General features: G+C 44.6%; 1 protein-coding gene across 3 annotated transcripts in view; it reads left to right on the forward strand.

Moving 5' to 3' along the window:
• Window positions 1-852: 852 nt before the first annotated feature.
• The window catches only part of UAP1 (UDP-N-acetylglucosamine pyrophosphorylase 1), a 28756-nt gene continuing 17547 nt past the window's right edge, over window positions 853-12061 (forward strand). For 2 of the 3 annotated variants that reach the window (XM_066625796.1, XM_066625798.1), the window contains exons 1-6: window positions 853-964; window positions 1443-1734; window positions 5381-5585; window positions 7327-7502; window positions 8397-8569; window positions 11541-11734. In XM_066625796.1, the coding sequence (XP_066481893.1) occupies window positions 1446-1734; window positions 5381-5585; window positions 7327-7502; window positions 8397-8569; window positions 11541-11734 (1037 nt within the window). In that variant the 5' untranslated portion in view covers window positions 853-964; window positions 1443-1445. The remainder of the gene's footprint in view (window positions 965-1442; window positions 1735-5380; window positions 5586-7326; window positions 7503-8396; window positions 8570-11540; window positions 11735-12061) is intronic. The other variant, XM_066625797.1, reaches the window with a different exon arrangement.

Here is a 12061-nt window from a genome sequence, read left to right on the forward strand (position 1 = left end):
GCTGTCAGCTGCACAGGACAGCAGCTTAGGCTGCAATCCTATTCACACTTTCCTGGGAGTAAGCACCATTGACTCTAATGGGACTGACTTCTGAGTAGACAGGCACAGGATGGGGCTCTGAGGCTGCAGTCCTGTCCACAGTTTCCTGGGAGTAAGCCCCATTGACTCTAGTGGGACTGACTTCTGAGTAGACATGAATAGGATGGGGCTCTGATGCTGCAATCCTATTCACACTTACCTGGGAGTAAGATCCATTAACTCTAATGGGACTGACTTCTGAGGAGACATGCAGAGGAGGGGCTCTGAGGCTGCAGTCCTCTCCACACTTTCCAGGGAGGAAGCCCCACTGCCTCTAATGGGACTGACTTCTGAGGAGACATGCGTAGGTGGGGCTCTTAGCGTACAGTGGCAACCAAGGTCTCAACCAAGCCTAACCCGCTTCAAGGAACAGAGACCCAAAGGACGGGCAGCTGAGATACTCGCAGCATCATCTCTGACGAGAGCAGCTACGACTGGTCCAGACGCCACTGCCTGGCCCCTTGGGTGCCAATGACGCAAGCACCGTTACCACAGCAACACCCACCGGATCTTGGCGCGCGCGCAGGTTGTTGTCCGAGCCCCGCCCCCTGCCACGTGCTTTGCCCTGCCCGCGACCTTTCTCCAACTCCGGCTGTCGTCGCGTCAATAGCTTGACGTGGCTGATTCGCTTGCGTGTGACGTCAGAGCCTTCCGGCGCCGCCCCTCCCCTTGACATTCTCGCGCGCTCTCCTACCCACTAATGAGCCTAGCCCCGCCCGCCTTGCAGCGATTGGACGAGGCGTGCCGGGGGCGGGGCTTGCCAGTGAGGGTCTAGATGGGCTGGTGGGGCGAAGGAAGTAGAAGGGCGCGAGTGTGCGGCCTGGCGGGGAGCGGACCCGTGTGGCAGTTCTGGTGCCTGAGGTGACGAGGGGAGTGAGTGCCTGAGGTATGGGGGCTCTGGTTCTCCCCCTCCCGGCTGAGGGAGGAGGAGTTTAGGTTTGAGGCGTTCACTGGCGTGTCTTTGGAATGGTGTCTACCACAGGGAGGAGCGGTGGGTGGGGAGGCAGGTGAGGCAGAGCCTCCCTACCGTAGTCCTTGGAAAAGCAGGACCTCCGCCGTGTGAGGCGCCCAAGCGCGCGTGGGTTGAGTGGGCTTGGTTGCCTTGCACGGCGGCAGCCCTGCATTTCCAAGGACTAGGGTAGGGAGGCTCTGCCTCACCTGCTGCCCCACCCACTGCCCCTCCTTGCTCAGGTGTGTGGGCCACATCTGGTGTAGGGTCCCTCATGCTTTTGAACCCCTTCAAGAATGTCATGAAACTGTGTTGTAGTTAATTCCTGAGAGTGAGTGGATGAAAAAAATGTAATATGCTTCAAGAGGCAGAGTTCCTCACTGAGCCTTCTTAACCTGTTTCTCCCCTTCCACAGGCCATGGACAGAGACGATATGCAAGTGCTTCAGTATCGCGTGGCTGAGGCAGGGCAGAGTCACCTACTTCGTTTCTGGGAGGAATTGGATGTGGCAGAGCAGCAGGAGCTCTATACAGACCTGAAGGGCATGGACCTGGAAGAGGTGGGACAGGCCTTCCAGCGGGCCATGACGGGCAGTGGACATCTGCCAGGGCAGGAGAATGTGGATGCCAGAATGGAACCTGTCCCCCGAGAGATACTGGGGAGTACAACCCGGGACCAAGCTCATCTGCCAGCATGGGAGGAGGAAGGTACCAAAGGGACTCTACTTAACACAGAGGGTGTCTCTAGAGCAGGGGTGCCCAAACCCCACCCCTGGGACCACTTGGACTCCCAATCCAGTCCTCAGGAAGTCCCCAGTCTCAAATGAGCCTCTGGCCGTCTGGAGACTTGCTGGAGCCCACACTGGCCTGATGTAACTGCTCTCAGCATGATGGCCAACTGTTTGACCTTTTGCATGAGCTGTGGGATGAGGGCTCCCTCCTCTGCTTGCTGTTTCACATCTGTGATGCAGCAGTGGCAGCAAAGGAAAGGCCAGCCTTGCTTTGTGCAAGGCCTTTTATAGGCCTTGAGCTATTGCAAGACCTTAATTCATTCATATAAGTTCCAATTCTAATATATTCATTTATGTAAGTTTATTTAAATTTGAAATGTAAATTACTTCTTTTTTTCCTGGCCCACCACACAGTGTCAGAGAGATGATGTGGCCCTTCTGCCAAAAAGTTTGGACGCCCCTGTTCTAGACCAGCAAAAGCATTGCAAGTTGTGGAGACATTGATCAGAATTTTACGGCACAATCCTCTGCATACTTACTTGGGAGTAAGTCCCATTGAACATTGTGAAGTTTACTTCTGAGTAAACATGTGTAAGATTTTTCTACTAATTTTTCCTTTTTGCCTTGGTTGCAAAGGAAGCACAAGGGCTAGCATGATCTTATTGTGCCAACATGTGTTTGAGTTGGCAACCTTCAGTCTCTGAAGACTATGGTATCGTGCTCTGAATGGTGGTTCTGGAACATCTAGTGTGTCTGAATAGGCTGATTCTGGAGTGACAATCCCTTCCACACTGGGAGCAAGTGCAGTCTGTCCCTGGTCTGTCTCCCTGGCTATGGGCCTTCCTTCTTTGCCTCTTTGCCTCAGTCTGTTGGCCAAGTGTCTCTTCAAACTGGGAGAGGCCATGCTGCACAGCCTGCCTCCAATCGGGACGCTTGGAAGCCAAGGTTTCCCATCTGTTGAGGTCCTTTCCTAAGGCCTTCAGATCCCTCTTACAGATATCCTTGTAACGCAGCTGTGGTCCACCTGTAGGGCACTTTCCCTGCACTAGTTCTCCATAGGGGAGATCCTTTGGGATCTGACCATCGCCCATTCATGACCAAGCCAATGGAGGTGTCTCTGTTTCAGCAATGTATACATGCTAGGGATTCAAGCTTATTCCAGGACTGTGTTGTTTGGAACTTTGTCCTGCCAGGTGATACCGAGGATGCGTCGGAGGCAGCTCATGTGGAAAGCGTTCAGCTTCCTCTCCTGTTGTGTGTGAAGTCCATGACTCACTGTAGTACAGAAGTGTATTCAAGATGCAAGCTCTGTTTAAGCTGCTAGAAAGTAAACTTTTGAGTTATCTGGCTCTTCAGTATTGCAGGTACTGCAATACTGGGGGTGGAAAAAATGCTCTAAAAGGGCAGTCTTGTGCTTCCTTGCTGTTTGAGTTGTTCTTCTGTCTCTGTTCACCTGTTGGTTCACTGTCACCAGTGCTTAAATAACTTCAGGCATATTTCCAAACAGGATGTCATCCAGGAAGTGTTTGACTCTGGAGAGGCCACAAAATGTTCAGCTGCATGTTACATAAATGTTATCCAGGGAAACGCCCATATTGGAGTTTCCATGTCCCAATGGCTTAAACTTCCTTTATCATAGATCTCTTGTCTCATTTTCCACTGGCATTCTCATTGCTCTTCTAGAATTATGTCTTAGTATGTGAGAGCAATATGAGGCTGCTTGCTTGTGTGTCTCATGGATTTCTTTCCGCGGGCAGGATGTTGAAAACTAAGTGTGGGCCTCCTAAGCCTTCCAGCAATGAAGAGTAAAATCTCCCCAACACTTGGTAGTTCCTAAAAACGACTTGAAAATTAAGTGGCAGGTTTATTATTTTAAAACTGATATAGTGCAAAGTGGTGTTGTAGTCTTGTGTGTGCTCCCAGCTCTGATGGAAAGCTGGTCCAAATCTGTATCTATTCTGTTCTTGTACTCTTGCAAATCAAATATCTTTGCAATTTCCAATTAACACAAAAGTGAAAGAAAATACAAGCTGTAAAATCAGCAAAATGCCATATATAAAATAACAAGGCATAAAAGAAACGCTTGTTAAAAACCTAAGTGTGCAATCCTAACCCTTTATGTCACCGCTTTCCAACACTGTCATTGCGGTTCCAATGGGGCGTATGCTGCATCTTGCAGTTGGGTGGCACTCACAGAGGCCTCCTCAAAGTAAGGGAATGTTTGTTCCCTTACCTTAGAGATGCATTGCCCTTCTGTCAGTGCTGGAAAGCACTGACAAAAAGTTAGGATTGCACCCTAATTCAGTTAATCTCTGCAATAAAGGTTTTCAGCTGAAAGCCTATAGGGAGGATGCTATGCAAATCTACCCAGTAAGGGAGCAACTAGGGCACCATCACGGAAAAGACGCTAGAATTAATTATTGCCACCATATTTCAAACCCTGGCAGATCTCTCAGGAGACCTTCTTTGGACATGGGGAAGTATATGGTAATACTAACACATGCAAGAACAAACAAAATGGTGTGCTTGGTATAAATGGTGCAAATTGATTGGATCAAAATAAAAGGAATTGGATTATTCTCTTTTCTTAGGAACTGAGATATTAGAGAAGACAGTGGGCAAAACAAAGTGCAAAGGCACCCATCTTCCTTGCTCCTTACTTTGGTCAACTAGGAAAAGGTAGGCTGCTGCCTCCACTTTGAGCTAAAACTCGTGGGCCATTTGTGGCCCTCCGGGACCCCCAGTCTTGAATGAGCCTCTGTTCTGTCAGATACTGTTGGAGCCTGCACTGACCTGCAACTGCTAGTCGCAGCAGTCAGATGCAAGCTGTGGGCCGAGCTGGAGCAAGACCTTGTGTGTTCATGTGTTTTCTGCTTTTCCCTAGGCATTATTTTAACCCCTCCCCCATTACTTCTGAACAACTTATGTCTCCATGTGTTTCACTTGCCTTTAGTATATATGAATTTATAGAGGTGATATATATGACTTTATAGAGGTGCTAGAGGTGTGTGGCAAACAGTTCTCATGTGGTTCTGCATGCCTCTGTATTATAAATAAGTTCAGTAAAATTCATTTATTCATATAAGTTCCATCTCTAATGTATTCATTTACATAAATATATTCAAACTTGAAAAGTAAATTAATTCTTTTTTCCCCTGGTCTCAGACACAGTGTCAGAGAGATGATGTGGCTATCCTGTCAAAATTTTTGCCCGCCCTTGGGCTTGAGAGAAGAGAAAAATGAAAGTTTGCTTTAGAGAGATTGCAGTCTTGTGTTAGTTAACAAACCAGTTTCCCAAGTTTGTGCTAACTGTAGTTAAATCATGATTTGATATCCTGATTTGTTGTTACTATAAACAAACCACAGTTCCATGAGATTGTACGGAACATAGAACTATGTTTCTGCAAGGAGTGATAAGAGCAACTTTAAAAAGGATCCAGAAATTTTGGTTTCACATGTGCAGTATGTGGGAAAGGAGCAGAGATTTCCATCTAGAAGTGTCTTGCATGTCTAGACAAGAGTTGGGGGTGACTCAAAAGCATTCTTCTTGTACCCATAATGGTCCATCATGTTTATTTTGTATTCAAGCACAGATAATTCACTTTTTTTCTTCCTTGATTTAGGTCTCCTTCAGATCTCACAAAACAAAGTAGCTGTTCTTCTCCTAGCTGGTGGACAGGGATCAAGACTGGGTGTTTCATACCCAAAGGGAATGTATGATGTAGGCCTGCCATCCCACAAAACTCTCTTCCAGATCCAAGCAGAGCGCATCTTAAAACTGCAACAGCTGGCTGAAAAACAGCATGGCCGAAAATGTGTTATTCCATGGTAAGGGGTGCATTTTTGATGCTTCTGTAATTATGTCATTGTTGCAATGTCATTGCAGGTGGTCTGGAAGATGAGAATATGTGGTAGTAGATTTGTGGTTGTTTCAAAGGACTTTTTTTTTTGCTAGCCTTGTAATCAGGACCTCTGCGTGCTAAGACTTCATAAGAGTACAGGAAATGGCGCTAGTGCAGAAGCAGCTTCTTGAGAATCTGTTGGTGGTTTTTTCTTTATTTTTTGAATTGAGTTTCTAACCTTTGTGCAGATATGATTGAAAGTGCGAGGGCAGTTTCTGCTGTAATCTTAGATACTGGACATGTGGGAAAGTTTCCAGTGATCAGGGGCAGTGCTTTGGTGTCCTGGCTCATGGATAGCAAAACCCATATAAATAATGCAAACCCATAAAATATTCCAGGAGAAATTGCACAAACTTGCTCAGATGCGTACAAGTCACAGAACAGTGCCCCCAAAGGCCAGTCATTTAGAATTCTGCATCCAGGTATTCTAATTGTTGCCGGCATGAAATGCATATAGCCCTGCTCTAAACCATTTAGCCTTTATAACTGGAGGATCTGGTCACCATAGGAGAGGCAATTGAGACCGTATGGTTATCAGATTTTTTTTAATCATACAGGCATAGACATAAAAGACCTGTGAATGTGCTGGAAGTTAGACAGATGTTGTTCTTAATGTATGGCAGTGGTTCCCAAACTTACTGGGGTCATGGCACCTCCATACAGCCTCTTCTTCCTGACTCAGCTGACGCTGCCATTTTGGGTCAGTGAGATCTCATATGATCCAAGATGGTGGCCCCCAATCTCGTGAGACTTAATGTGATTCAAGATAGTGGTGCCCAGGAGAGTCAGTAGGAGGGGCCACTGAAGCCATTCACCCTAAGGCGCCATAGTGCAGAGTTCAGGAACAACTGTTGTATGGTATGAGATGTGTGCAGTGTTTCCTAACATTCTGAGACATAGGAACCTAGGCTTTGTGGTATTGTCAGCAAACGTAAGGATCTTCTTATGGGCTTTATGACTACATTCCTCAAATTCAGTTGTTCTTAATGTTTTGCCCTTAACTATGAAGGGCATTGTCAAAGGACTAAAAATGCTACCCCAAAACTGAAACTACCAGAAGCAGAGATGTATAAGATTAATTCTGAGAAATGTTTTTGTCTGACTTAAAATTGGAGGCGCCCTTTACCCTCACTTTTACAAACTCTTTTCTGTATACCAATTACTTGCCTCCATTTGTGCAGGGATGCATCAGGCATTTTTAGTGGGATGAGTAGATATTGCACCTGTCTCCCTGCATTAGGTGCCATTGGAGCACTCAGTCACACTTTATACAGAGACACAGCAGAATTCATTGTCAAAGGTCAAATAATTCTGTGGTCTACTACTTGATCCTCCTTAACCCAGGATCAAGAGGAATGCGCAGTCACTTCTGTAGACTGAAAATTCCTAATGGGAGGTTGTTTGTTTGCATTGCCGAACCTGACCACAACCAACTATTTGTATTTCTTCACTTGTTCTTTTGTTGTGACTTTGCTAGAACTTATCATGAAGTACTCTGGTGTTGACACTATTAGAAACCCATGGATAAGGAGCCATTCATTCACTTGTACAATGGCCTTTTGCAAAATCAAGCTCTTATGCATATTTAGAAGTTGAAAGGGGTTTTAGATTGTGGGTGTCCTATTATATTCCTACTTAGTGAAATGGAATTCTCTTCTGCTGGACAGGTACATCATGACAAGTGGAAGGACGATGGAAGCTACTAAGATGTTTTTCTTGAAGCACAGACACTTTGGCTTAAAGAAGGAGAATGTGATCTTTTTCCAGCAGGGGATGCTGCCTGCTATGGACTTTGATGGGAAAGTTCTCCTAGAAGGGAAGGGCAAAATTTCCATGGCACCTGGTATGTGGATTTAAGGCACTTATATGTTGTACAGGAAGACAAATGGCTTTCATTCAGACAGATTTGACAAGCTCCAAATAAGTGCTGCTTTTTGTCTGTCCCCTGTTTTTAGTTGGTGGATGAGTCTGCTTTCCAAATGAATAATCAGTTAACCAGGCACCAATTAAAAGTGAGAACACCTACTTGAATATATTTTTGTTCCATCAATCTCTTTTGTATGTTGTCAAAGGTATATTGCCACCTTTAACAATACAGATGTATTGTCAAAGAATTTATCTTGCTGGAAGTCATTACTCAGTGCCTCTGGAGTGTAACCTGTCTTTGGAGAAGGAAATGCAGGTTTCTATGGCATTGGTATGGCCTACAGCCTGTTTTGCGCTGTGTGTGGAGCATAGAAATGGAAGCTGTTTAAGGCTTCTGCTCATACTCACCATATTACCTGAGGTGATTCTCCTTATGTAAATAATGCAAAATTGGAGGTTTATTGGTAAAGGTAGAGGGATGAAGAGACTTGCTGTTGACTGGGACAGGCCCATTCACCAGTGAGCCTATCTTTTTTCCTTACTGTATGATGATGTCCTGCTGCCAAGTAAGCAACCTACAGTTTGGTTGTTGGAAGTATGGAAGGGGAGGATACTTCATAGAAGTCAGCTTCTTATTCTGCATGTTTTGCTAGTTATAATTTGTTCTGTTCAAGTGATATTTAAGGTTTCTAGTGGTACTTCTGCGACTGTATTTTGTTTGCCTTCCTGATGTTACTAGGTTTCTGATTTCAGTAAAAGTTTTATATGAGAACTTGCTTTTGCTTGAGGCAGTTCCCCCCCACCATGGGACAGAAGTAGATGTGCACATTTGACATACTGAAATGTTCCTCCTTTGCACACTTTCCTGAAGATGGCAATGGCGGTCTATACCGAGCTTTGGGCGTTCATCGTATTGTGGAGGACATGGAACAGCGAGGCATTGGCAGCATCCATGTCTACTGCGTTGACAATATTTTGGTTAAAGTGGCTGATCCTCGGTTCATTGGGTTCTGTGTACAGAAAGGAGCTGACTGTGGAGCAAAGGTAATGTTTGCAGTAGAGAGTGAGTTGTCTTCTCGCCTCCTTTGAGGTCTTAATTGTGCTTGGGAAGGTGACTGTGTGTGACTTTGAAAACTAGGTTACGTTGTCTTCCCATCTTCAGTATGTATAACAATGCCAGTCTTCCTATCAGCATTGCTGAAGTGTAACATTACTAAAATTAACAATTATGAAGGAACTTGCAGACTCTTGAGTTCTACATAACTCAGTAAAACAGAATGTAAAGAGAGGGTGACTTTGCATATCTTCTTACAGGAAAAATCACAAAGCAGTTCTGCCATTCTTCTACAGCCTCTGGTTCATAGAAATATATTCTCCACCCCAACCCACCCCCATGTAGTGAATTGTTTCTGATTGGATGTAGTACAGGCCTGGCTTATTCAATGAACCATAGGGGTTTTTTAAATTGTGAACAAGCCTGAATGTGTCCTGCCTCCCTGGCTGAACAAGCACTTATTATAGTTTATTTTTCCCTGTTCTCCTTTATTAGTGAATAAAAAACAAAACAGCAAAAAAAGAATATAACAAAATGCCTAAAGATTACAAAACGTGCATCTCTTAAGAGGTTTCTGAATGTCCCTAAACATATCCAAATGTAGTCCCCATCTATAAGCCGTGCCTCGATAAAGTTATGTTAAAGCCCTCTGGAGGGCTTTCCTGGGCCTCAGAATGCCTAATATGGCGAAAAACGTCACTTCTAGTTTCCCATGGGAAACTGGAAGTGACTTTTTTAGCCTCTCCGGGCATTCTGAAGCCTGCAGAGGCAGCGGGTGGACATGCACTGCCTCTGCGGGCTTCAGAAAGCCCTCCAGATGGGACTGGAGTGCTGCTCTGATCCCCTTTGGAAGGCTTGGGTGGAACTGAGTATGGTTCAATGTGGGTCCAGGGGACCCGTGTTGAGCCAGATCTGATGAAAAATCCTCAGGCAAGCAGGCTTCACCTGTATATTGCAGTTCTAGTAAAGCCATTTTCCAATGATTATCTTAGATAGCTGGATCACCCTCTGTATTCCATATCTCTCTGCAGCAGCTGTTCCCAAACTGGGTTCGGGGGCCAATTTTTGTGCCTCTCAGAGCAGCCTCCCTACACCTAGAAAACACAGCTTCATATACCTCTCTGTGCCTTGGAACATCCCTGAACACAACCGAAAGGTATCTCTGAACCAGAAAGCTCTCTAAGTTGTGTATGGAGTTCCTTGGTGGACCTTCCAGATGCGGGTTTGGAACCCACCTTGGGTTAGGTCCGCAGGTTTTGAATCCACAGATAAGGAGAACCCACTGTATTGCCATTCAGCTCATTAGGTAAATCATATCTTTTAAAAAAAAAGCTGGGTCTCAAGTCTTGACCAATTAATTGTTCCAAAACTTTATAGTTTTGGGTCCAAACTGAAGAACTTTGGTTTAAGCACTGCCTGCAAACCACAATACCAAATCATGACTGAACATGATTTGATATCGTGGTTTTTGGGAAGCATGTAAAGTACAGTTCTCTGGCTTAAAGGTCATGGAAAATTGTGGCTTAAGAGTCCAGGAAGCATTCAGTTCAGCTGGACACACAGGGAGGAGAGCACTCAAGGCTTATCTGCTCACTTACAGTCTAGCATATTATGGTTTCTTGGATTGTCTGAACCAGGTTACAATTTTGTTTCATTTTGCCACACAACTGTACGTTTATAGGAATATGCAATAGGTGAGAAACTACAGAGTTTTCCAAGTGATGCAGTTACCCAGTTTTAACTTTTGACTACATCACTGTTTCGCCAAGAATGGGTCAGGACCCACTAGGTGGGTTATGAGCAAATCTCTGGTGGGTCACCATTAATTTCAGTATGTATTTTGTTATAGTTGATGCTATCATGGTATGTGACCGCATTTGGGGAAACATTACTGATCTGTACTTCTACCTTGTATATGCTTTTAACAATGATAGTCAATAGGGCTCAGTCCTGGGTAGGTGTGGATAGGATTACATCCTTTGGGATGTTTGGGGAATTTTTTTAAAGCAGATCAGCAACTGCTCAGGAGGGTTAAGAGGGTTCTCCTTTATTTTAAATTTTTTAAACTTACTGTAAACTCTTAACTGAGATTTAATTTTTGTCATATTGGCGTTCAAAATTTTCCTGCTTGATGATGTGGCTTCTGGCCATGACATCACTTCCAGGTTAATTACATCATTTCCAGAGGGACCTGACTGTCATTTTAAAAAGTGGGTCCTGGTGCTAAAAGGTCTGAGAACCACTGGGTAACATGATGAGATTACGTCTTGTTCTGGCTGTTGAAAAGGTTTGTTGTAATGGAAGAGCTTGGCATGCTCTTGTACCACCCATTTTGTTCCTGCGATTCTGTTGAAGGAAGGGGATGACTTAAGTTGGCTGCACATAGCCATTTGCCACTCATTTAGAAATAAACAGGTTTGAGATATGTATCCCCATTGTAGGGTTTAGGCACTTATGGGTGAGGTGGTCCTTATTCCATCCCCCTTATAGCCACCTTGCTCTTCCTTGAAATTCCTTCTCAAAATTCACATTTTCCATAAAGACTCTAGCGCATTCCCTGGTCCCCATTCCCAGCTGTAACTGAGCCTTATTATTATTATTATTAGTAGTAGTAGTAGTAGTATTTATATACTGCTATTCAACTAAAAGTTCACAAAGCAGTTTATAGAGAAAAATCAAATGGCTCATACAAGTGAAATCATTTTATGCTCTTTCTCTTACTCTTACCTCCATTGTCTGTCCTTTCTTGTTGTCTCCTTTTATAATTGGCTAGGTTGGGAGCCCTTGGGACTTATCCTCTCATTATTTGTAAAATGCCTTGTCCATGGCTGGTACTGGGTAAATAAAAATTTTAAAATGAAGCCTACCTTTTCCTTGCTGTTCTGAAAATTGTTTTTTGACCTAAGTTGCCAAAATCACGCAGCTGTCTGTGTCTCTTGTCTGTGTCCTTATATCTATTAGGTAGTTGAAAAGACCAACCCCACCGAGCCGGTTGGTGTGGTGTGCCGCGTGGATGGCATTTACCAGGTGGTGGAGTACAGCGAGATCTCTCTGGCCACAGCACAAAAAAGAAGCCCTGATGGTCGTCTGCTGTTTAACGCTGGGAACATTGCCAACCACTACTTCACAATGGAGTTTCTGAGAGATATTGTGAAGTATGGGCATTTTTTGGTCATGAACCGGTTCATACATGTAGATATTTCTAATTTGTTTTCAGTCAACACTTTCCCTTTAACTAGTTATGGGATAGTGCAGCTCTTTCTGATGAGCTTCATACCGTTATGTACTATTTGTTTTGTTTACTGAAGAATGCTGATTGTAGGACCAATTTATACATGCAACAGAACCAAGTGGCAAATTTTTTCCTGAATGGTGCCATTTCAGGCTGCAGGGAGGAGCGGGACTACATATTTGAATGGGTCTCTGGGATGGGTTAGGGAGACAGAGAACCACCCTGTCCAAATTGAAGGCTAGTGAGGGGA

The sequence above is a fragment of the Tiliqua scincoides genome, chromosome 4, assembly GCF_035046505.1.
Source record: "Tiliqua scincoides isolate rTilSci1 chromosome 4, rTilSci1.hap2, whole genome shotgun sequence".
Taxonomy (NCBI): Eukaryota; Metazoa; Chordata; class Lepidosauria; order Squamata; family Scincidae; genus Tiliqua; species Tiliqua scincoides.